General features: G+C 50.3%; 1 protein-coding gene and 1 long non-coding RNA gene across 10 annotated transcripts in view; one reads left to right on the plus strand and one right to left on the minus strand.

The window, feature by feature from the left end:
- Positions 1 to 1192: 1192 nt before the first annotated feature.
- Positions 1193 to 25837, minus strand: part of fam49al (family with sequence similarity 49 member A, like) — a 31627-nt gene continuing 6982 nt past the window's right edge. Inside the window, exons 2-13 of one of the 9 annotated variants that reach the window (XM_086192660.1) lie at positions 23328 to 23390; positions 16580 to 16669; positions 11570 to 11649; positions 8102 to 8223; positions 6819 to 6924; positions 4740 to 4876; positions 4581 to 4658; positions 4209 to 4325; positions 3335 to 3414; positions 2499 to 2625; positions 1415 to 1485; positions 1193 to 1284 (exon numbers count right to left, since the gene is read on the minus strand). In XM_086192660.1, the coding sequence (XP_086048786.1) occupies positions 1221 to 1284; positions 1415 to 1485; positions 2499 to 2625; positions 3335 to 3414; positions 4209 to 4325; positions 4581 to 4658; positions 4740 to 4876; positions 6819 to 6924; positions 8102 to 8223; positions 11570 to 11642 (975 nt within the window). In that variant the 5' untranslated portion in view covers positions 11643 to 11649; positions 16580 to 16669; positions 23328 to 23390 and the 3' untranslated portion in view covers positions 1193 to 1220. The other 8 variants (XM_086192658.1, XM_086192657.1, XM_086192656.1 and 5 more) reach the window with 8 other exon arrangements.
- LOC147241112 (uncharacterized) lies at positions 20783 to 25765 on the plus strand. The gene is made up of 3 exons (XR_015111132.1): positions 20783 to 20801; positions 22920 to 23027; positions 25210 to 25765. It is a non-coding gene; the product is annotated as an uncharacterized LOC147241112 (long non-coding RNA).

The following is a 25837-nucleotide window of genomic DNA, read 5'->3' on the forward strand; positions in this document are numbered from 1 at the left end:
TCTGGTTTAAAATGTGAGATGATGATGGTGATGATGATGATGATGTCTACCCTCCTCCTCCTCAGGCCTGCATGATGATGCAACGAGAGTCAGCTTTGGCACTGGTTGTGAAATAAGAAGTGTGCTGCGGGTTCCCCCCCTCCTCCCAGAACTCCTCCCTGTTTGTGCGCTGGTGTGAAACCACACAGTCGGTCTGTAGGCTCACATAGCAACACAAAAAAAGGGGATGAAGAAGAACAGGTTCTTGCCTGTTTCTGGCTCTGTTCTCCACCACGAGACCCGACGAGCTAGCGCTGCTAAATCACATTAGCACCATGGAGATGGAGTGAACTACGATGTTCAAGTACAGCCAGTAGATGTTTGTGCTAAGATACACAGCATGAAGGCAGGGAGGGACTGATTGTGTGTCGAGGAAAACTTCCCTTTCTGGACGGACAGATGGATGGATGGATGAGACAATGATGAAGAAATCTGGACCAAAAAAGATGGAGGCTGTCGCTTCATCTCCTCCCCTCCTTCAGCTGCACTGATGAGAAAAACAAACCAAGCCGGTGGAAGCAAATCTCTGGAGTTCGTCCATCACATTGCTTCACAACTCACCAGTAGCTGGAGATCAGTGCAGCTGAATCAGGTGGAGCGCGACACACACACACACACACACACACACACACACACACACACACACACACACACACACACACACACACACACACACCCTGTAGGTAAAGCGTTTGAGTCTCAGGGAGTCTGTTTGGTATTTGAGGGGAAAGGAGATGTTGTCTGTGCAAAACTCCTGGTCCGACTACGGCTGGACTGACCGTTTGTGTACTTCTTCAGCCTCCTTTGCTTCAGTTCTGACCTTCATCGGCTGTATCGCTTCCTTCAATCCCACCTATTTTCAACTGCTGTTTGTTTCAGTTGTTTTAATATATATCTATATTTTTCTTTTCTGGCTTTTTTCTTTTCTTACTTTACAAAACGAGAGACAGAATGATGAACAGCTGACAATATATATAATTAATTTCCTCTTCTTAATATCATCAGGTTTCTAGTAACCTTGAGATGACGTATTTGTTCGTTGTAAACAAACAGGTTTATCAGCCACGGGCGTCTACTTTTTTCTCCTCTTTCAAGTGCACTGCTTCTTCCCTTCCTTCCTTCCTTCCTTCCTTCCTTCCTCCCTCCCTCCCTCCCTCCCTCCTTCCGCTGTCTCCTCCGTCTCATTGCAGCAGGGCCCTGATTTGTTTGGAGGTGCTGTCATCGTTTAGATGCCGTGTCGTGTACCTGAGGAGGAGGAGGAGGTTATTAAGAGTTGAAATCAGAGAAAATCAGCATGAGTCTGTCCATGTCTCTTATATACACACACACACACACACACACACACACGCACACACACACACACACACACACACACCTCAGTGCGTTGAGGAGGCCCTCCACACTGTTGGACGGTTGTTCTTTCAGCACCTTGATGCAGCCCTTCATCTGTGCACCACAAAGACACGCGGGGCGTTAGAGAGAAGTCAGTAGCTCCGCCTCTTCTCCAGCTACGACTCACACGCAAAACTGACGCCACGACACGCCCCTGAGTGAGGGTTAGCTCGATGTGATACACACACTGTCATGTACATTGGTTCAAGGAAAGGTGTGTGGAGGAAAGTTGCTGTTTTCTTCCTTTTTCTCATCCTGAGCCCCACGTTAGATGGGGTTTGGTTGCCAGGGCAACTGTTTCATCTGCGTCTACGCCCAGATTGAGCAGCAGCCGTTATTTCCTGTGCTGTTGTGACGAATGTCCAGTGTTTCTGGTTCAATTTAATCTCTCTTTACAACAGACAAGTACGTCAAAAAGGCCTTATTGTGAGGAACTAGATGAGCTCCGCCCCCACACCTGGATACAACTGTATCAGCATCAACACCTGGACACACCCATCACGACACGTCATCGGCGTCTGCAGGCCTGGTTTGTTTCATAAAGGCCTTTGTAACTTCTCCTGAAATAAAGACAACAGCGCTATTGGGATGTCGCGCGACATGTTTTTATCTTCATATTTAACAACCACAGACATTCTGAGAAATTCATGAAAACGTTTTAAAAATGCTGTCATAAGTTTCAAAATGAGCCAGATCAGCTGCTTGGATCAAAGCCCCAAAGAATCCCACTTTGGTGAATCCTCTCAGGTGCTTGGTGTCTGACCCGGTGGGGGGGCGCTTCTGGACCTGCTGGGTTTGACCGGTCCCAATGAGTTCACTTTACTGACACCATGTGACAGCTTATCTGGAAGTCAGAGCATTAAAAATCTCACTAAAAAAATCCATCTTTATTGACGGTAAACCAAATTAAATAATAGAGCGAACTCCTGTACACAACCGCTCTGACCAAAATGAAGCTCCGTGGTACAAACAGTGGGTCACATGACCCTCCAGGTTCAGTTTCTAGCCAACTGACTGTGTGAACGTACTGCGTGTACTGCGTGTACTGCGTGTACTGTGATACCCACATCGATTTTGGAGGTCTTGGCGAACGCCCCAACAGGGTGAACGTGGTCGTAGAGGATGATGACGCCCACCATCACCCTCATGCAGAAGAGCATCGTGTCTGTGTTGGTGAACCGGCAGCGGTACTCCCTAGAGAGACGGCGAGAAGAAAGAGAGCAAAGAGCCAGAATGAAGGGAGGGGCAAACGGAGACTAACATGGCCGACGTGTTCTCTATCAACGGGCCCCCACAGAGACAAGAGGAGAGAAGAGGAGACAAGAGGAGACAAGAGGAGAGACAAGGAGACAAGAGGACAGAAGAGGAGAGACAAGGAGACAAGAGGAGAGACGAGGAGACGAGGAGAGACGGGGGGAGACAAGAGGAGAGAAGAGGAGAGACAAGGAGACAAGAGGACAGAAGAGGAGAGACAAGGAGACAAGAGGAGAGACGAGGAGACAAGAGGAGAGACGGGGAGACAAGAGGAGAGACGAGGAGACAAGAGGAGAGACGAGGAGAGATGAGGACAGATGAGGAGAGACAAGGAGACAAGAGGAGAGAAGAGGAGAGACAAGGAGACAAGAGGACAGATGGGGAGACAAGAGGAGAGACAAGGAGAGACAAGGAGACAAGAGGAGAGAAGAGGAGAGAAAAGGAGACAAGAGGAGAGAAGAGGAGGGATGAGGAGAGAAGAGGAGAGACGAGGAGAGACATGAGGAGACAAAAGGAGAGACCAGGAGACAAGAGGAGACAAAAGGAGAGACGAGGAGACAAGAGGAGAGACGAGGAGAGAAGAGGAGACAAGAGGAGAGACGAGGAGACAAGAGGAGAGAAGGGGAGAGACGAGGAGAGCAGGACTCACGGAGTCTCCAGCATGACGCGGCACACACAGGCCATGGTGCTCAGGCAGTCTGTGGTGTCCTCGATGGGCAAGGTCTTATTCTGATGGGACACACAAGCACGCCACATCCAGTCATTTCCCCTTTGAGCTGTAATTCAGTATTCCAACACAGGGTGGAGCTCAAGTCCACCTGCAGAGCTCAGTAGATGGGGGGGTGTCACTCCTATCCAGCTCAGCCTCTGAATTCTGGATGACTCTCAAAAGTATTTCTCAAGTATCGGCTCCTTCAGGAAGCACTGAGTGTAAAGTAGGAAAACCACTGCGACCTCGACTCTAAAATACCGTTTTGACAGGAGAGTTTCAATCGACGTTCCAGCCCGTGAGCTCAAAGTGACGGCGTGAGGGGTGAAGCGCCGAAACCCCAGGGTGGAGCCTAGAAGAGCACCAACGACGAGGAAGAGAGTGAAAGCACAAACATCGCCGCTGACACGCCGGTCTGTCACTTCCAAACTCTTCTCACGCATTCAAGAGGAGGTCTGGAACATAAACAGGTGCGGGGCGCAGATTAGCGCCTCACGCACCGTCGGCTCAATCAGCCGATGAGTTTCTAAGTCACTGAGGAGGTTTTGCCTCCTCCTGGTTGTTAGCCAGCTAGCTTGTTTAGTCATCTGGGTCTGTTTCTGCCGTCAGATTCTTTGGGCTTTTTCACTGTCGGACGGACAAAAGAAGCAAAGACAACACGTCACTTTGGTCTCTGACCGTTTTTCCAACTTCCTTTGGATTTCCTAGATTAAACTCTCCATCCCACAATGGTGGAGGGGTGAAAGATTGCTGAGGGGAAGTGTGAGCGGCAGCCCTGGTGACGATCACGGCTCGAGAGGAAGGAGAAACGTACCTCTGAGACAAACTTGGTGGTGGCGTTACTCAGGGTCTTCAACATGGGCGTTGCTTCAGCGTAGAACAGGGACATCCGGTTGGCCATCTCGTTGTTAACCTCATTTTCAGCTTCCAACTGTGTACCAACATCAGCCAGGAAAACTCTCAATAAATCATTAAAACAAATCATTTCTGGGATTCGCACACGGAGCAACGGCGATGTCAGACGAGACCATCGAGCCGTTCCTGCCTCTAATTTGTGCAACGCAAACAGCAAATGAAATATTGATTGCATGTGCTTTGGTGTTGTCGGGGTAACGACACTCTTAACGAGAGAAAGTGAAGCTTTGGCTGGATCGTTTGGCGATGGGGTCACGTGAGGGCGCCTGACCTGCTGGTTATTCAGCCTGTTCCTGCTGATGGTCCTCCTGTAGTAGCTGAAGTCATTCTGAATGGCTGGATTTGTCATCTGGGAGAGGAGAAAAGGTGCAGAGGTTGTGGGTTTCAGGGCGGCGTGCACGGACTTGTCAGCACCTAGGATGCGTCTCACCTTTAATTCATCAAAGCTGAGCGTGAAATGAAGAATCTCAGCAAACTGTTTGGCCAGCGCCTGCTCTCTCTCCAGGTGCTGCATGGGAGCGTACGGCGGGCTCGTCAGCGCCTCCAGCAGGCTGCGCAGGGCATTCTCTGCAAACACACACGGGTATGAGAACTCAGTCTGCACAGGCGAGGCTCTAATCTGCCTGTGTTCACAATGCTGTAATTCGCTCTAATCTGGCAAGTCGCTTTCATGCTCGAAAAAACCCCAAATAAGACAGCAGCAGGATTTTAACAAACATTAAATGAATTCCCTTCAGCGCTGTCAGCTCCTCTGTGTGAGCGAGACACAGACAGGCTTGGCCTCAGGCAGGTCAGCAGAGCCCAGGGCCTCGGCGCGCTCCTCCGACTGAGGTCAACCTCTCAGGCGGCCCCATCACGACTGAACGAGTTGGTAAAGGTTACGGAACAACACACCTGTGCCCCCATCATGCTGCAACGTTGATTCGTCCACAACTCAAAGGTGCTAAGTGGCACCGTGCCATGGAGACTAATTTTAGCCAAACTCAGGTTGCAAACATTCCATCCAGGAAACCACATATTTGCTGTCCATATATTTGTAACTGTCAGGCCGGATTTATAGAACAACCAAAGTCTTCATCAAGCTTTCGCTGGTTGACAGGTTGTAGCTGTTTCACTTGGTAAAGGGACGCTGAAAATGGTAGCAAACTAGCAAGGCTACAGCTAGCAGGCTACAGCTAGCAGGCTAATTCTTTGAATTCTTTATTAATCCCGCTGGACTACTGTCCAACAGAAAAAAACTATTCATCCTCACCAAACTATTCTTCGAACATCAAACCATCCCACATCTGTGAGCTGTGTCCCACACAAGCTACATCAGGAATATTCCACGTTCAGGTTGATACAGGCAGAGGCGGGGCCTGGTCCAGGCACCCTGCAGGCCGGCCTGCGGCCAGGAGTCAAGTTTTGACCTTTCCTGTGTTTTCAAGTTCAACAGCTCTCCTTTGTGTCTCTCTACGACTGCAGGAACAAGCAATAAATCTCCTTGTACGAGACAACCTAAATGAAATTAAAGTGGCTCTCAATGCGGCGGGGTGCATAGCCTGAGCATCTAATATATCAGTGACCATACGTGTCCCCCGAGTCACACATGCTATTCTGGCTTGCTGCCATTAACAAATCAGACACGAGAGGCGGCCGGACCTCAGAGGCTGGAGTACAGCCTCAGAAGCAGAGTCTCCAGAGGCCCCATCCCTTCCTCTGCATTAAAAATGCATAGGGGCCTTCTATAAATACAGCACGAAGGTGTTTCATCTAAAGGGCCCGAGCAGAGGCCCACGCCCCCCTGCTGTCAGCAGCACAGCCTCCTCCCCGCCTCCTGAGGTCAGTGCCAGCCTGCACTTGTTTACGGCGACCTCTGATTGTCCCCTCTGATCAAACGAATCAGTCATTAAGAGCAACAAGCACTTGGAGGAGCTCTCAGCCTGCACTGTGATTTGATCCTCATTACAGAAGGTCAGGACACGGCTGCAAGGTATCTGTTGTACCTCACGGGCGCATGAGCACCGATACATTAGCATTAATTATTAGTTAGCTCTCTTACCATGGTAAACTGAGAACACAGTGTCCACCAGATTGAAGTATGACTGGTAGGCAGAGCAGAGGCGGCAGCTAAACTCTCTTCATCTCATCATTCTCTCTCCCTCTCTCTCTCTCTCTCTCTCTCACAGCTAGAGGACCATGTACTGTTTCTGTAGCAACGGCTGCCTGGCTGCTAGGTCAGGATGCTGCAGAGATGGTGGAGAGGACATCATAGGACACTGTGTTCGTGTGTGTGTGTGTGGGTGTGTGTGCTGCCCTATACACCATATATGCTGCTTAAGAACATGGTGGTTCTGAGTGTTCTCGCCATCTGTCTCTCTTCTCCTGCCTTGATGCATCTCGTGCTTGTTTCGTTCTCGCTTTCCAACAGTCAGACAGCAAATACATACACACACACACACACACACACACACACACACACTCAATTTAAGATCAGATTCTGGCTGATTAACACAACAGCCAAGCTCACCCAGCCGGAGGGAGAACTCATAGAACCGCTTCAGCTTGGCCACCAGGGGGCAGACTGCGTTCCAGGCTTTCTCCTGCAGAGCAAGGTCACCGGGGTTCTGAATGGCCTGCAGACACATGCACAGATGTTACTTTCCAAAAAAACCCACACGACTACCCCTCACCTCCTCGATCTACTCCTCCTTGAAGCAAGATTTCACTTCAGCAGAGGAGTTCACTTTGAAGTCACTCCCATCTAATTCAGCCATGAGGAAAGAGGGACAGACTTTGATTCAGTCAGCAAAAACAGTTGGAGTCTTCTGACTAAACTCGACCACACGACACAAACGATGACATGAAAGTGGTTTGACAGCAAAAGCCTTTTTAGAGTTTGTTAAGTGTTTACTAATGCAATATTACTCTTCAACGTGACATGCCGGGTTGCCAGGTTGTGGGATAAACCCAAAGTTTGGTGTTCATTCTTGTTTGTTTGAGATGATTCAGGTCTTAATGTGAATAAGTCAACCGAGGCCGTTGCCGAGAGCCTGAACGAGCTGCTGCTGAGCTGCCACGCACGCTGGCCCTCCACCGAGAAGGACCAACGCAATACTTGACGGGACAAAAGTATTTTGACTTTCAAGTTCTCACACATCTTAAGTTTATGAGAGGTTTCTTTCCCTCCTGCATCACGCCAGCCACGTACATCCAGCTGGAAGCTCATTGGCTGTTTCTGCATTCTGGCAGCACAAAAAAGGCGATTCTGTCTGATCTCAGGAAAGTTATTTTTGAGTTCTTGACAGGCAAAAGACTCGTCACCTTCCGCTCATGCTAGGGAAGTTAGCATTTCCCTGTTTCTCATGGGACAACTCTCTGGTGCCTGTCAGAGTGAACTATAACAAATGGAGTGAGTTAATCGGTGTATTTGTAGACGCAAACCTTGAATGAATGAACAGATTGTAACACCAAAGTTGATTGATTATTAACTCCATCGCCTGACGGATGCAAAGATGCAGACATACATGTCCTCGGACGGCGAGGAAGCTGAGGGAGCAGCGCCGACAGCTGAGCCAGCAGCAGTTGTTGGTACTGCGGAGGCAGAAATGTGTCCTCACGTTAAAGCTGAATCTGCTGCTGGTCATCAAGTCCGTCAAGTCTATGTTTGTTTGAGAAAATCTCTTCACACGTTTGTGTCTGCCTGTATTCAGTGCACTACGCTGTCACTCCGGCGGGTCACGTGACTCACACATGCGTGTCGCATCTATTTATTGATGTTCAGCACTCATTGACAGTTTGGTTCATGCTCACTTCTCGTATCTCCTGGCCTGCGCCATTATAGGACTGCAGCTCTGCCAGGATCCCGTGAGCCTCCTCCAGCACAGCGCTGACCTGGTTCCACACGGCTGTCTCTGCCTCCGTGGGCTGGGCATCTGGGAGGAGGGGAAGTGAGGGAGGAAGAGAAAGCGGGATGTGAAAGTGTGATGTAAGGTGCGGGAAGGGGTGGAAATGTTGAGGGGAAGGGAAGATGGAAGGGAGGGTGGTGAGGTGGATGGAGTCAGCAAATGGATGAAGACGAGAGGAGAAAAAAAGGAGAAGATCTGTGGTGAGAGGGAGGTTTGCGAGCGGAAGAGCTGAAAGGAAGATTTCCCTAAAGCCCTCATGAGTCAGATGAAAGCTGGGATGGCTTCTTTCTCCCTGCATGGCAGCAGTAGAAGCGTCCCGACAGGCAAATCACTGCCATTAATTTGTGTTCGTTAGCGTCTGACCAGTACAGGGTGACATACCAGCACTCGGTCACACAGCCCACCTGGGAGTCCGACAACTGATACTTTAAGATTTGGATTTGGTCAGTGGGACAATTAGAGTCCCGGAGTCCTCGGAAACATTCGTTCAGCAGACACTGATGAAAGTTTGGATGTGTGTATAATTATTCCATTGGTTTGCTCTCACTCTGGACTCCTACGAGTGGCTTCGAGGTTTAACCGTGAAGATGCTAAAATAAAGATGGGGGCGGTCTTGTCTTCGCCCACACACACGCTGAGCAGCGCTCAGCACTCTCTCCTGCAGGGCTCCTGCTCTGCTTTGTTTGCCCGTGTGGAGCGCTGCACGCGTGCAGGAGAGAACGAATGTTTGAGAGACGCCATCTCTTGAGTCATCGCGCTGTTTGGCTTTCTGTCAGCTGTATCTGTGACTCAGGTATTTCGTGGGGGTGGGAGCGCACCCAGGCAGCTCCCCACATGCGGGAGCTATGCTGATTATTCCTGCACCCTGAGGCATTGCCTCCCCGCGGAGAGACGCTAATATCCACTGTCGTGCAGGCACAGCGGCTCCTGCTGTAAGAGCAGCGAGCTCTGCTATTTTAATGATGGCTCACTAATGTGCCACGACCTTCTCCTGGTAAACAACAACACTTTCCTTTATGAGAGCTTTATTTTCATTATGGGAACCGTTTTGCTCTTGGGAAGTCCAGTCATTCTTGGCTGCAGGAGCATTCTGCTAGTCCTTAACGACCAGGGCCCCCCACTCATGTTTGAATCTGAAAGTGATGATGAGAAACCGAAGAGCTCCGTTTAGCGTAGAGACTGGTAGGAGTTCCCTTGGGTAGCTCAGAACCGCGTAGCACAAACAGAACCGTACATCGTCGCTCCTCAGTTCTCCCACTAGCCTGCGTTGACGTGACTGACCCAGCACGCTGACATCATCCCAGAGCTGGACGCTAGAGGCTGACGTTGGGGGTCAGTATGTATTCCGAGAGTCCCGTCCATCAGAGTTTGATGGCCGGCTAAACCGGGAAGAACGCCGGCCTGTAAGGTGCTGAGCCCCCCCCCCCCCCCCCCCCCACCAGCCCTGACAGCTCAAGCCAACTGAGCCTCCCTCCCTCCATCAGTACTTACCAGCTACTTCATGACTAGCGTAGCTGCGGAAATTCAACGTTTCAGCATACATCCATGCAAGATCCAATATTAGCTGCTGTAATTTAGTAAACCGAACCGAACCTGTGGCGCCCGCTGCAGCTGGCTGCTGAGCCCTGAGGAGGACGTGACGGTTCTGACTGAGGAGTTTGGTGGCGGGAGTTTCCCTCAGCTGACGTTCAACAGCAGGCAGAGGTGAGTTCCTTGAACGGACACCAGGGACCTGAGCGTCCTGGAGGAGTGAGGAGACGGTTTGTCCGGCTCCAGTCACCTTTCAAAGGTTGTTTTCTTGTTCAAGTCACTGCAACCAGCCAAGGAATATAAACTAAACACAAAGAGTCTATTAACTGTGCGCTGTTGCTTGCACACTTGCTCGTTAGCGGCAGCTCCTAAGCTGATGAGTTGATGATCCCGTCTTTATGCTAAGCTACATGCAAACAAGCTACGAGCTTTGCATTCCACGGATGGACGTGTTTGTCCTCTCCTCTGACGTTTACGAAGAGAGTTCACGTCATTCTACCAAAGCGATTCAGATGTTTGAGGGAAGATGAGCTGCTTCCCCTCAGCATCAGCAGATCATTTCAGATGAGTAAAACCGCTCAAACGCTTTCCCAGCAGGTGAATCGAAGCATTTTCATGCCTGAGATGGAAACTAATGAGGACTCGCTCTCACGTTGTCATTGGACGTGAACTGATCAGCAGTGGTAGAGCAGAAGTGGAGCTGTGTGACAGAGGTGGTGTCCCTGGGTTGGGAGGAGCCCTCACAGAGGCCCCCGGGGGGGGGGGGGGGGCACGTCTAGGCTGCCATGCCTGAGTCTGACCTGCTCCACTCCAGGTGAAGCAAGTCACAGGTGTGATACGTGAAAAGGAAACTCGAGCTATTAGACAGCGGTGAGCTCTCCCACTGGAACAGTCAGCACAGGAGGAGGAAGACAGCGCTTGCAGAGGGAAAGCAGTTGTGGAAAAGCAGAAAATCCCCATCTTAACAGTTCCATTTTTCACTCCAGCGCTAAAATCTTCAGCAAGAATTCCGTCTTTCAAGGAAATGAACCGATTCACTAAAAGTCCTTCATCTTAGCCAACAACCAGCAGCTAGATTGGTGCTTGGCACAGACCGTCATGCATCTTTAATTGGGACGTCTCAACAACTACAGGATGAATTACGATCAAACGTCTGCGGAGCAAAGCGGCGGCTGCAGACTTTGGCGCTTTGACAAAATATTTCTGCAAAAGTGTTTCACCAGTTACAAAGATTTTAACACTTTGAGCAAAGACTTGTTAAGATGGACATTTTCACAAAGTTTAAAATGTCAGGAAAGGAGGGGTTTTTTATTTACTGATCAATCTCTCTTTCTCGTTATCGATCTCACTCCCACACATGGTTGAGTGTAACACCCAAACCCACACACTCACAGACACACACAGACACACACTGGGGGATGAGGAGATGGGGGGGGGGGGTGCCGATAGACCCCTGGTGAGCCGTCGTCATCCCCCAGCAACAGTAACCCACTCAGGACCGGCATTCGCTGCTCTCCTCTGTTTTTGGAGGCAAGATCAAAGCGTTATTGTTGTCACTCTTCTACCGCTTCATCACGCCATTGTGCATCTGTCTGCGTGAATATGATGTGATGCCTGTGGATAAGAATCTTCAGAAGGAAGCCAAAGACTCTCAAATGCCAGTCCCTGGAGGAGAACTCAAAAGATAAAGAGGAGGGTGACGGGGAGGAGGAGGAGGAGGAGGAGCGCTACGGGACGGGAGGATGACACAATGGTCCGCTAAGATTGATGAATGAGGAAAATAAAAGCAAAGGCAACAGAGAGGAAGAGAGAAATCAAAAAAATAAGAAGCGGATGGTCTCACGTTCAAAGTCAAGGAAAACTATTGGGCCATGCTCAAGTTCGGCGCAAGCCAGCACTTTCAGGAGGTTTCCCATGAGCCCCCTGGAACAGAGAGAGGGGAGAGATCTGTGGGTGATGAGGGGGAGGGTGTCGGGGTGGTGTGCACGTTTGTGCACGTGTGCCTGACATGAGCGCGTGTGGGAGTGCGTGTGTGTGTGGTGTGTGTGAGGGCGTCGGGTGTGGGACTGGATGGGTGAGCGCTGGTGGAGGGCGCGGTGGATGCATGTCCAGGGTGAAGCATGGCGACGCGGACAGACAGCTTCTTTAATCCCACTCACGCGTCGTTCCTGCAGCTCTGATTGGTGGAGCTGACGGCCCAGACTCGACGTGAACGAGCTTTGATTTGCACGACAGCAGTCCTCACACAGTAACAATCAAATACTTGACTTGTGTTGCACATTTCCTGGCTTTATTACTCTTCTTTTTGATTCTTTGGGAGACGGAAGAATAATTTGAAATGAAAACAGTAGCATGGTAGTAAAAGTACTTGCAAGTGCCCTGTCCAGTCAGAGTGGGCGTGTACTCACAGTACTTTTGAGTGTGCCGTTGGAACCCTTAAATGACCAGGCTCCACCGGCTGAAACGCTACAAAAGTTTTGCTGTGTTCCACCAGATTGAGTCTTTTTCTCCTGATCGCCACAAGACACAAGAGTTTCAGCCGTGATGTCATCCAGCGTCAACGGGCCCACAACACTGTGGACGGGGGCGTTTATAAAGATATGTGTTTGTAGATATTATACACATGTATGTGCCGTGTGGTGTGTGTGTGTGCGTGCTGAGAACATATCATCGTAACTACGCTCCATGTTGCTTGTGAAGCTCTGAAAAACAGCATGTTTTGGTCCAACGGGCCAAACAGGAGAAAAAAGGCTGCAGGGAAAAATAACAATAATCAATAAATCAGCTGAAGCCATGAAGTCCAGATTGAAACCTGATGTTTGTAACTGAGCCGCCATCGGCGCGACGTGAGCACGCCAGTTAACTACTGCTTCTGAGATGAGGACATTTGCAAGGAGCCTCTGATTTCTGTAAATCGTGGAGTGAGTCTCAATAAAGATTTAACAAAAAGTGGTAATCAGCCGTGTGGTACTCCAGGAAGGAGGCGCGTTCGACGGCACAGACGGTCTAAATCTCGATATCTTTGGATAACGTGGTCAAAACACAATCATGCAGATCTTTTTTTTAAAAGGCCTGCATGAAGCAGAGTAAATGTTCAGTCTGCTGCAAGTTTCCACGCCTTGGAGGAAAGTTTTGAGGACACAGAAGGAACTTGTGCTCACGGTTCCGAGTGCGGCGGGCGGAGGGAGCGCTGAGTGGGACTAGAGAGTCTGATGATGAGGAACCACACCCACAACACACCATCGCACCACCACCAACTCAGCAGCTCACAGCCAAATATACCGCCAGTGACCCCGCCCAGTAACCCCCACTGAACTCCTCCGCTCCACGCGCACACACACACACACACACACACACAAGTGTGCTCACATCTTCCAAGCACACATACACACGTGTGCACACACACACCCTGGTGCTCACTTACTTTCAAAGTCCAGGAAAAAATGAGGACAGTTCTCTAAATCCTTGCCAAGGACCTTAATGAGGTTCCCCATGGCCGGCGACCTGGACGGGAGGAAACAACACAGTGCATACAGTACCTGGCAGAACCTGGCAACCCAGAGGGAAATGGAACGTGCACAAGGAGACACAGCAGGCAGTAAGTGTTTCATTTTCTTACCCATCTGCGCTTCCCTAATGACCTCTTACTCCTGTCCTCCTCTCTCTCACTGCCTCAGCATTCTGTCAGACGCCGCACTCAAAAATGACCCTCGGCCCGGATTGTCTGATACACGTTGTTCCGTATTTGATTAGAGGATCCAGTAGCGAATCGTTTAGCTCGCTCATTAGGAGCTGCAAGAGCTGAGCAATGTTTTTATCCATTTACGTTACGAGAGTAACCTAATAAAAGGCCTGCTACGTATGGCTGTGTCTGTCCTAATGCTCCTCGGGCTCATCAGCCCATACATACTTTATTACAACCACTTTATACCTCCTAGCCAGCGGCCAGACGCCAGCGAGCTTCATCAGATCCCAGCATCAGCGTTCACTCCTTCACAAGATCCTGAAGTGGCCGGCGCTTTGCAGCTCAGCATCACAGCTCAACGTCGCAGTTCAACGTCGCAGTTTTATCTCCGTCATTTGCTGTCTAGCAGTTCATTGTGGGAAGGGATCAGCGGTATGCATGCTAAACGTGAAGCTAAGCTCCGTAGCTCAGCTAGGCTCCGTAGCTCAGTTAGGCTCCGTAGCTCAGCTAGGCTCTGTAGCTCAGCTAGGCTCTGTAGCTCAGCTAGCTTAGCACAAAGTCTGGAAACAGGGAGAAACGGGTAGATTGGCTCTGTCAGAATGTGTTAAAATCCACTTTCCAGCACCTCAAAACCCACTAGTACCACAAGGATCCTTTTACCCCACAAAAACAGGATCGCAACGACTCATTTTTGACCACAACTGGAGGATTTTGACCTTCTACCTCGGATCCCCGCCTTGTGTCACCCGCCCCCCTGCAGCTCGCTCAGCATACCTGCATGGTTGCTAGCTGCATGTTAGCATGGCCATGCTGCCTTTAGCCAGTCGACTGTGTAAAAATCATGTGCATGCTACACAGGTGACAGGTGTGTTGGTAGCGCTTTTGGGCAGGAACTGGGTCTAAGGATGTGTGTGCTTCTTCCTGGGTGTTCACATCATGGCTGATGAGAGCCGATACACATCAGCACCCCCCATGCATGCTAAAGCTAGTGGGTTAGCTTAGCCTAGCAACCTGTAAACCAGAGGAAACCGCTAGCCCTGCTCTCTTCAGAGGGACCAAAATCCATATTCTCACATCTCAGAATTCCATTCACACCAAAATTATGGCATAGAGAGGTAAAAAGCAGACCTGTCCTGTAAGTAGATGGAACTTCATGTGACCACCATTCCTCCTTCCTCACTTTACTGGACGTGACACGTGTTACTAGTGAACTTGAATGGCCACCAAGTGACAAAGCCATGCTAGCTGTGTCTCACTGCTTGCTTAGCATCCTGACATGCTGATATCAGCCTCTCCTCCGGGGGCAGCAGTGAATCAGCAAATATAAGTTATTAATTCGTTATTTCCCCCAACACCCTGGCTCTGACATGGAGGTGATACAGGACATTCAGTTAAAAAAGAAAAAAATGTTTAAAAATGACTCTCAGGTGTGCAGTCTGACAACCAGCTGCGCCCTCCTACGTCAACCAGCCGGCTTCAGAGTCCCCCCCCCTCAGCTTCTGCAGGCCCTTCAGGGGGGCGGAGCCTTGCACTGGCGTCTCCTACAGGCCAGGAGGGTTGTTGCATGCAGCGGACGGAGGAAGAAGGAGCGGAGTTTCTCGGTCCGCTCGCCGAGGCGGCGGTTTCACATCCTGACCGGAACAAGCAAGCAGGACCGAGGCGGAGCCGTGTGCTGAGTCACGACGGTGACCTGGCATGTGTACATCGCACCACCTGCTCCATGATACCTGCTGAAACGACACTATGAATACATGAATACTAGATTCATATCTCCGACCTGACAAGGTGATCGGGAAGGCGAAGTCACGCTGCGGCGCTCAAACGAAGCAGAGAGAGAAGGAGGAGGGGGAGGGGGAGGAGGGGGTGATAGGTAGCCCCACGCGTGCGCACAGACACACACACACACTCACGCGCGCACACACACAGTCTGGAGCAGCAGGCGGTCCAGCCTGAGCGCGCGGGCGGTTGCCAGGTAACGGTTGGCCTGGTGATACCTGCTGCCTGGCTCGCTCGCTCGCTCGCGCACAGTCTGATATATCAATCTTTGCTCCTGGACTGGAGCAGCGGTCAAGACTCGTTTTACCACCTGACACCGCCTGCCTCTTACCCGGTATCTGCAGCTGCGTCCCGCCTCCGCTACCCGGGTCCTCTACCCGGGTCCTCGGTGTCTCTTCTCCCTCTTGTCGTCCTCCTCGCCGCTTCGTGAAACTCAGTCAATCTTTCACTCGGAGTCTGACTCATGTCTCTTAACTTCTGCTCTTGCTGTGTGTGTGTGTGTGCGCGCGCGCGCGCGCGTCCACTTCCCACTTCTCCTTTTCAGATCACCACTTCACTCTGCTTGGTGAGCCAGATCGTTTCAAACTGTTGCTCTAAAGGGGGATGGGTGTGTGTGTGTGTGTGTGTGTGTGTGTGTGTGAAGGCAGCTGGTTGCTATGAAAATCAAGATCATCATCATGTTCATATTTCTGTCTCTCCTCATGTTCTCACCCTGTCTTTTTCTGTTCAGACGCCCTTTCTCTTTTTTTCCTCCCTTCTCGTGTCTGATGTCAGAATGAGGTTCCTCAAAAGTGCCGCCCCCGACTCACTTCTCTATTTCAGCGCACCCCCCCAGGCTTGCTGGTGGAGGACTGGAACCAGTGACCAGCTTCTGCTGGTTCCCCTGTGTGAGACAGCCCTGATCTACTGGGTGGATGGACAGCAAAGACGTGACAGATCCAGAATCAGGAAGTCTGGCTGGCTGCGAGTGGTTGCGGTTTCTCTCACACACACACACACACACACACACACACACACACACTGTGAAAGTGGAGCAGAGGGACTCAACCAGTCTCTGTAATCCAGGACTCGCCTGCCCAACTGACACGCAAACTGAGTGCGGAAGTGGAGTTGCAAAGGTCTCGGTCCCCTCAGTTGTGGTTCTCGGAGCTTCATGGCACCTTCGCCAGTGAGGCTGTGCTACAGAGGAGACGCTCAGCCCTGCATCTCTCCCTGCTTCCAACTGCGATGACCTCTGACCTCTCCGGCACCACCCTTCGCCTACTCTGCCCATCTGACTCTGGTCTTTCCAACTTGACCATAAGGGACTTTCCTACTTCCTGCCTTTCTCTTCAGCTGTGCTTTCTTTCTTTCTGTGTGTGCGTGTGTGTGTGTGTGTTCTTTCACTCCTACCTTGTTTGTGTTTATCACTCCGGAACACTTCACTGCATCAACCAGGGCTTGACAGCTCCTCACTGTGGTTACAGCATCAGCACCCACCACCTGACTCACACACACGCACGCACACACACACACACACACACACACACACACAAAGAAAGCAAGATCCATTTAGAACCAAGTTGAAGTGCAGAGGTCAGAAAATGTGCTGTTTAATTCCAAGATGGACGTCAGGAATCAGTAGACGGACGACAGCGGTGTTTGCTGCTCCAGGAAGAGTTTGAAGCGAGTTTGAGTGATAGTCAGTTAGTCAGTGAGTTAGTTTGTGTGAGCTGGTCAAACTTGAGAGGTGTTCGACGAAAACAAGCTCGATTTGATACGTAACCAAATCAAACCACTACAGAGAGTCGGAGGCATCGCCCTCAGGAGTCACAGAAGAATAGAAAGAAGACACGTCGAGTTAGATTTTCTGCTCTTCATGTTTCGCACTGCTCTCTGATTGTTGCATGTTTTGATGATCGTACAGAGCTGAGAGCGACAAACACACACGTACACACACATCTACACACGCGTACACACGCATGTACACATGCGTCTACACACGCATACACACATGTACACACGCGGCTACACACGTACACATGCGTATACACGCGGCTACACACGTACACATGCGTACACACGCGGCTACACACGTACACATGGGTCTACACACACGTACACATGGGTCTACACGTACACACGCGTCTACACACATACACACGCGTACACACACGTACACATGCGTCTACACACGCACACACACATGGACACGCGCGCACACACGCGTCTACACACACACACGTACACACGCGTCTACACACACGTACACACGCATCTACAAACGCGCGCACACACGTCTACACATGCGTGATAAGACGAATCAACCAGGTGGTTGCAAGACAACCAACTGACAGACTCCCTATCAGGTCATTTGACTTCAAATTTCAGAAAGTAACTGATCTGATAAAGATTATTAACCATTGATTAACAGAGGTGGTTTGGATTAAGATCACATGATGAGAATCGTAGAAGAACATTTGAATGTAAAGTTAAATGTGCGTCTCAGTCTAAGGAGTAAAACTTGTTTGCTTGCTCCAAAGAATCTTTTTAAAAGGTAAATAAAGGGACACGAAGAACCAATCAGGTGACGGGAAGCAAAGTTTCAGCGATGTTTCAGTCTGAAAACAGCAGGAAATGAAAGCTAGTGCTGAAGTGAATGTACTTCATTTCACGCCGCCGCTGGCGTGTGTTTTCACCTCAAACTTCTCAGCTGCTGGTCGGCAAGAGACACCAAGGAGGCAGGAAACTGACACCAGGAGTTTTAACACTGAACAGCAAGGGGACATTAAGAACAGTTAACCTGTTACTACTGATGGTGCTGGTGTTGCTGCACAGGTCCCAGCACAGCGGGACGGGGGGCTGACGGGACACACAGGGTCACACAGAGCTTTGATGAATGTTAAGTCCTCCTTATTTTGTGCTCTTATATGTAACTAAGCATGAACTAACCATTATAAATGTACTCTTACACTAAAAATACTACCAAAAATACTTCATTTCTCTCTACAAACCTGATTTATGCTACAGATGTTTCACCGAGGCGCAAGTTCCTATGAATAAAGGTGCTTTGAGCAGGTTAAAGTGACCCGTGGTGGTCTGATGGAGTGGGCGGGTTCAGGCCTCCAGCAGCCTGGACGCTGCGTCCTTCCCACTGTCTTCATGTCTCCATGGTGAAGTGAGCGCCTTCAGTTCATGCACCTCTCACACTCCCAGCACTGCCACACCAGGCGCACTGGTGCAAGTGTTAACACCGCCACTGCTGCCCTTGCATCATCACAGCTCATCAGGAGGGTGGGCAGGCGGGAGAGAGGCGGGGCCTTGGAACAGTTGTTGCCAGGGAAACCCAGCTTCATATTCTAACAGCTGATGGAAAGAAAGATGAAGGATCCTCCGTGGTTCCCTCCACCTCTTGAGAGGTTGGTTTTGTCCCCTTCGACTAACCCCTGGTCGACCCCCCTGCAGTTGAAGGTCAAGCATTCAGCAGGGTGTGGCGAGGTCCAGGGAGGCGGGGACTGACCCTGAGTGGACTAGAACAGGGAGCAGAAGGACAGACACCTCAAATGTGCCTGGACGTCGTTGCCCGTCGGACTGTGACGCCCTCTGGCCCAAACGGGTCTTCCGTCCTCAGGTGAGTGTTTGAGTTTTGCCTGAGCTCCACCTGTTCCCTCGCTCAGCCCTGCGGGGGGGGGGGGGGGGGGGGCAATTCCGTTGTTTAAATGTGGGGTTGTCAAGACACTGATGTGCGGTCAGTGTCTCCCCCGCTGTGGATGATGTCAGCTGGTCTGTCTGGAGAGATGCAGCAGCAGGAAGCAGAGGAAGGAGCGGCCGTGGTACCAGAACCAGCACACGCACACGTCCTGAAGCCTCTAACAGGCGTCTGTGTCCCTCCACCTCACCTGCTCCTCTTGGTTGCTCCCACACTCCCCTCAGACAGCCATTTACTTGGGGGACTATAATCCTCAACCGCACAGCATCTGTATTCCTCCACACAGCCGCTGTCTCAGCTGCATAACTGCATCCTGCCACCCGGCTACGCATACAGGAAGTGTCCCTCGCTTCTTCTGATTCAGACTCAAGTCTCATCGCAGCTGCTGAGGCTTTGGGGCCATCAACTGCTCCTCTAATCAAATTGTAAGAAAAACACCGAGACAATGAACATATGATGATTGCCTGACTTGTGAGCTCTCGTGAGCTTTGGTAGCGGCACTAACGTACACGGACAAGAGGTCAGAGGCTGATCAACGCTGGAGCGTGGAGAACAACAACGATGATCTTCAAAGATCCACCTGGGAAAACCAAATCCAGAAACTCTTGTGTGCCGCTATGCTTGCTAGCGTTAGCCTGCCATTCCACCACCAGCAACCTGAGGACACATCATGCTAATGTGCAACTGCATGGTGTGATGTCAGCCACGCATCAGTAGCCACACTCAGACCCACCGCCAGGACACTCATCTGGTCCATGTGTGAGGACATGAAGCCGACTGGGGTCTTGAGAGCGTTCTGTCAGGGCTTAGAACCAAGGTTCCGTGTCCCTGTTGGTGTGATTATGCAGATTTTGTGTTTATGTTGAAATAAATAAGAAATGCTGTCTCCCGCTGCACCGGAGAGTAAAAAATAATTCAAGAGGCAGTTTAAAGAACCCAAACTCTTTCTCAACCAAGACTTCAGTTCCTCTTCGCTGCCCTGAAACTTTGATTCGACTCTGCTGAGTTTACAGTTCAGACAAAAGAGAATAAACAGTAAAATATAGATGTTGCTTCCGCGCCAGTGTGGTTTTAACGATCGAAATAGCAACACGAGCAGTTCCTGGCAGAAAGTTGCTCAACAGCTTCATTCCTGCGTTGTGGCTCGCCGTCACATCGCTCACACAGGTGGCTGAAACATTCCATACATCAGATACACTCAGACATGGCGACTGTGAAGGTCATGTGACTCATGGCTGCTCAGCGAGTTCCTGCACTGCTTCACACGGGTCCTGTTTCCCCTGAAGGCCGCATGTAAACAAACATGCGTGGCATCCAAGTCCTCGCCAACCAGGTTCTCACACTGGAACTCACCGCCGCTGTGATCATCGCCCTGCATCACCAAACGCCACCTCACAGCTCTAACCTCTAACCTGCCCATGGGTTTGAGAACGCCATGACATCAGGGTCATTGAGATGATCGGTCCGATCTCAGGACGCAGCCCTCCAGCCTTCAGCGTCGTGCTAGTCTGACCCTCTGAGGGGTCCATCGGCAGCAGGGAGGGTCTGAGAGTGGAGCAGAGGCTCTCAGGGGCGGGCGTGAGGAGCAAGTCTGGGAGGGGGGGGTCATTGTGGGAGACCACCTGCCCCCCCAGCTCCGCCTCTCAAACACATTTATTCCAATTCTGTCTCTTTCTCTCTTTTACAACCTTTGGCCCACTCCTTCAACACACCTCCCTTTCTTTCATGTCATCCATTTACTCATCCTCTCACTGGAAAGCCCTTCTGACCTCCTTCTCTATTGGTGTCTTTTATATCCTCCCTCTCTCCTTCCCCTCTTTGTCCTTCGAGGTAGAGACGAGTGCAGCCTGCCTACGAGTGTGTTTGCAGATCCTGGGAGTGTCCAACATCTTCTCTGAGGCCGACAACTTGCTTCTGTGCGTGACTGTAAGTATCATTGGAAGCAAATAGACAGGAAGGGGAGGGGGGTAGATGAAAGGGAAGAGAATGAATCGAAAGGAAATGAGCAAAAGAAGAAGGTAAATAGTGGTTAGGAGGAGAGAGGAGGAGAGGAGGGGAGGAGAGGAGGAGAGGAGGAGAGGAGGGGAGGAGAGGAGGAGAGGAGAGGAGGGGAGGTGCACACTGATAAAGAGCATTTGGAGTAAATGTGAGGTGGCAGTGTCAGACCCTGCTAGACCAGCTCGAAAGATTGACCGCTGATGGAACCCTACAGCCAATTTGCTTCAGGTCCACACACACACACACACACACACACACACACACACACACACACACACACACACACACACACACACACATACACACACACACACAGTAATGGATAATATTCTTCCTCACTGAGGTGAGGAGGGAAGGAGAGTAAAAGTGAGCTGAGCATGAGAGCGAAGGATGGAGCGCAACATGGAAATGGACGGATGGAGGTTACAATCCTCCACCACCCCCCCCCACACACGCTCACCCACACCCACACACACACACACACACACACACACACACACCAGTCCAGGGCAGCGCATGGTGCCTCATGAAAGGGCGATTGCAAATGAGCATTGTGCTCCTGTGCTGCGAGGCTGACGAAGACAAGGGAGGGAGATGTGTGGTGTGTCGGAGCTGCACTGAAGCCGCTGGCATTGTGTAACAGGCTTCAGTCTGATCATTTTTTACAGGACAAAAAGAAGTGGGGCAGCAACGGCGGGATTTCAAGGCATATGAGCTCCGAAGTGGATAAAACCTCTCCTCATTGTGTTGATATTAGGAGGGTTTGTGTGCCATGAACGCTTCAATGTTTGCGCTGCATGTAAATGTTACATAGACAAGATTCTTGGGGAGATAATGCAGTGTTCTCCTTTGGTTCCTCCACCAGAGATTAATAAGCCTTATATTTAATGTAGCCATTAATATTTGACGAGCCCAGTTTGGCTCAGGGGCTTTTTGAACCTCGGAGACGCAGAGCTGGAAAAACGGCAGCTTCTGTTTTAAGAGCAGCTTCCTCTTTGTGCTTCGGCTGTCGGAAGATGATGTACAGTAACTGCAGATGTGGGATAGCAATTAGCTGCTATCAAAGGCAGCGGTCTGTGTGTGTGTGTGTATGTGTGTGTGTGTGTGTGTGTGTGTGTGTGTGTGTGTGTGAAATCTTACAGTGGCACCAAAAGCCAGAGGTTCAGTGACCCTCAGTTCCAATTTGGCTTAAACCTAAAATGAATACAAAAACCCCAATAAAAAAAGGCACACACACACACACACACACACACACACACACACACACACACACACACACACACATACACACACACACACACATACACATACGCACACAAGCAGTGTGTTACTCGGGGGATATTTGTGCACCCCCACTGTGTCCTTTGATGACCCCAACAAGCAGTAAACAAAGTCAGAAGCAGCACAGAATTGGTCCCTGAAGGGGACACTCTGTTTGTGTGTGTGTTTGTGTGTGTGTTTGTGTGTGTGTATGCGTGTGTGTGTGCATGTGTGTGTGTGTGTGTTTACATATCAAGTTAATTTCATTGAGACGAAAAGATGTAATTGTATGGAATTGATTGAGTGGAGTTAGTTTGGATTGTGTGTGTGTGTGTGTGTGTGTGTGTGTGCGCTTGCTTGTGGTTTGTGTGTGTATAGATGTGTGTAGATGTGCAGATGCCTGAACATGCTGTACAGTACAACTGTGTGGGCATATTTCCTTGAAATTGAAATAAATTAATCTGCATTCAGCTGGTTTGACACATTGGTCCTGTGTGTGTGTGTGTGTGCGTGTGCGTGTGTGTGTGTGTGTGTAAAACAGAGCGAGCAACAAAGATGCCTATAAAACAGCACATAAAGGCAGTTTAAAGTCAGCTCTGCGGCGTCTGGCTGTCCTGTGATTCTCCTCTTTCCTTCAACTCTCCTTCACTCCTTCATTCCACCCTCTGCCTGTCTGTCCGTCCGTCCGTCTGCACGCCGGCATGTTCAGCTCTTCTCTTCTTTGTTGGTTCAGCTACCACACACCGAAGTACCTCCTTATATTTGTCTCTTCCCTCGTTTCCTCAGCTGTTTTTGCTGGTGTGACAGAATCAGACGCGTCCAGCTGACACTCAACTGGCGGTGACGCCGCCCCACATTTGGAGCCACCAGAAAACCGCGACTGACACATCCTTGGTGGGTTTTGATGCTGTGGTGTGTGGTATGAAAACAATACAATATACTAAAGACAATCAGTCTGAATGTACAGATGAGTGTGGTGACCAGCGTTGACCAGTCACTGGAGTTTAACGGTTCGGATAATTCAAAAGCAGCAAAACTTGCTTCATGTACAGTGTGAACAGCAGCAGAGGTCAAAGGTCATTTTTCAGGGACAGTGCAGACCAATGAAGATGCCAGAATTAGAACAGAAGTGAGTTTGGTTAGAGTGGCAGCCAAGAAACAGATTAAAAACCTAGTGGTGGTATAAATACATGCCAGTCCTTCCTCGGGTACACAAGTGGAGCAGGTGTTCCTGTAGTGGGGCTGCGTACCTCAGACCTGAACACACACACACACACACACACACACACACACACACACACACACACACACACACACACACACACACAATTGTGGATGGAAGTCTCTGAAGCCTTTTGGAGTAAAAGGGTTCACATGTTGTGTTGCATCCAAACACAATTATAACACAACACATGAGTAAAGCAGTAAAAGTACTGCATGATGACATCAGAACCAGTACTTGAGGATGTGACGTGTACCAGGAGGAGTCAGTGAATGAGACCTGAAGGTAAAGTGAGTCTGGATCAGTGAGGGTCCTCCTTCTATGTTCCTGTTAGAAACACGCGTGTAGTTGGCCTACATGCTTCTGACACGTCCATGTTACTTGCTTGTGTGACCAAAAGTGTTTGCGTGCAGATCAGTTCCACCTCCCACCATGACGAGAGTCCTGATGGCAGAGTGGTGCTGTTGGTGGACTCAAGATGGCCGCCCAAGCCTTGTTTAGTCTAAAACCACTAAACACATCAATAATGTTGATCATCAGTGATGTCACTCTCTGTGTGCGGCGATTCTCTGTGGTCATGTCAACGTTTGTATGGATTCATCCACCCGGCGAGGAGACACGTGGACTTGGCCAGTCCAGGAGAGACCTGGTCTCTGCTACCAGTTCTAGTCAACACGCGGGCAGCAGTGTTCTGGACCAACTGGAGAGTCTTTAGGGACTTATTAATCCAGCCTGGTAGGAGGGAGGTGCAGTCATCAAGCTAGTGATGGTTCCTCTGAACCACTACAGTCAGTTCAGGTGTTCCACAAGGGTCTGTGCTTGGACCAGTCCTCTTCACCCTGTACCTGCTTCCTCTAGGTCACATGATCAGGAAACACTCCCTTTAATGTTCACTGCTGCAGACGACACTCAGCTGAACTCATCAATGATCCACATGGAACAAACCAGCTGACTGAACTGGAGGCCTGTCTGAAGGACAGGAAACATGGAGGACCATCATTTCCTTTATTAAACTCTGATAAACTGAAGTTCTTGTGCTGGGCCCAAACACCTGAGGACCACCTGATCTGATGAGACAGGAACCCTGGATGGCACCACCCTGGCCCCCAGCACCACCGTAGGAACCTAGGAGTTCTCTTTGACCAGGACCCTTTAACTCCCACATTCAACAAATCTCCAGGACGCCTTCTTCCATCTCCGTAACATCGCTAAGATCAGACACATCCTGGCTCAAGAAGATGCAGACAAATTAGTCCCTGCTGTTGTCACTTCCAGGCTGGATCACTGCACCTCCCTCCTACCAGGCTGGACTAATAAGTCCCTAAAGACTCTCCAGCTGGTCCAGAACGCTGCTGCCCACGTGTTGACTAGAACTGGTAGCAGAGACCAGGTCTCTCCTGGACTGCTTCTCTGCATGGCTCCCTGTCAGATTCAGAACAGAATTTAAAATTCTTCTTCTACCATCAAAGACCTCAACAATCAGGCTCCTTCATCCCTGACAGAGCTCCTAGTCCCCTATGATCCAGCTAGAACCCTTCACTCCCAGGATGCAGGGTTCCTGCTGGTTCCTAGAGTTCTAACAGTAGAATGGAGCCAGAGCCTTCAGCTATCAGGCTCCCCTCCTGTGGAACCGTCTCCCAGTTTCAGTCCAGGACCCAGACCCCCTCTCTAGGTTTAAGAGCAGACTTAAGACCTCCTTGTTGATCAGGCTTATAGTCAGGACTGCTTAGGCTGGCCCTTAGATCTGCTGCTATAGGCTCAGACTGCTGGGATCTCCCATGATGCACTGGGCTTCTCTCTCCTCCTCCTGTCCTCAGACGTGTTACTAACTCCTCTTCTCTCCCCTCATCCCAGATCCTGGTGCTGCTGGAGGAGGCTCCAGACCTGAAGAGGCTCCAGCTGCCACCCGTAGCTCCACCTGCTCACGTCCCCGTCTGTCCATCAGTCTCTCCTCCTTTCTCTCTCTCTTTATCTGTCCCTCTCTTTCCTTCTGTCTCTCTGTCTTCCTCCATTCTCTGTCTTTGTCTCTGTCCATCAGTCTCTCCTCCTTTCTCTCTCTCTTTATCTCTGTCCCTCTCTTTCCTTCTGTCTCTCTGTCTTCCTCCATTCTCTGTCTTTGTCTCCGTCCATCAGTCTCTCCTCCTTTCTCTCCCTCTTTATCTCTGTCCCTCTCTTTCCTTCTGTCTCTCTGTCTTCCTCCATTCCCTGTCTTTGTCCCTGTCCATCAGTCTCTCCTCCTTTCTCTTCCTCTTTATCTCTGTCTCTCTCTTTCCTTCTGTCTCTCTGTCTTCCTCCATTCTCTGTCTTTGTCTCTGTCCATCAGTCTCTCCTCCTTTCTCTCTCTCTTTATCTCTGTCCCTCTTTCCTTCTGTCTCTGTCTTCCTCCATTCTCTGTCTTTGTCTCTGTCCATCAGTCTCTCCTCCTTTCTCTCTCTCTTTATCTCTGTCCCTCTTTCCTTCTGTCTCTGTCTTCCTCCATTCT

The sequence above is a fragment of the Aulostomus chinensis genome, chromosome 22 (assembly GCF_037954235.1).
Source record: "Aulostomus chinensis isolate RoL2024-O1b breed Wild chromosome 22, RoL_Achi_v1.0, whole genome shotgun sequence".
NCBI classification, from domain to species: Eukaryota; Metazoa; Chordata; class Actinopteri; order Syngnathiformes; family Aulostomidae; genus Aulostomus; species Aulostomus chinensis.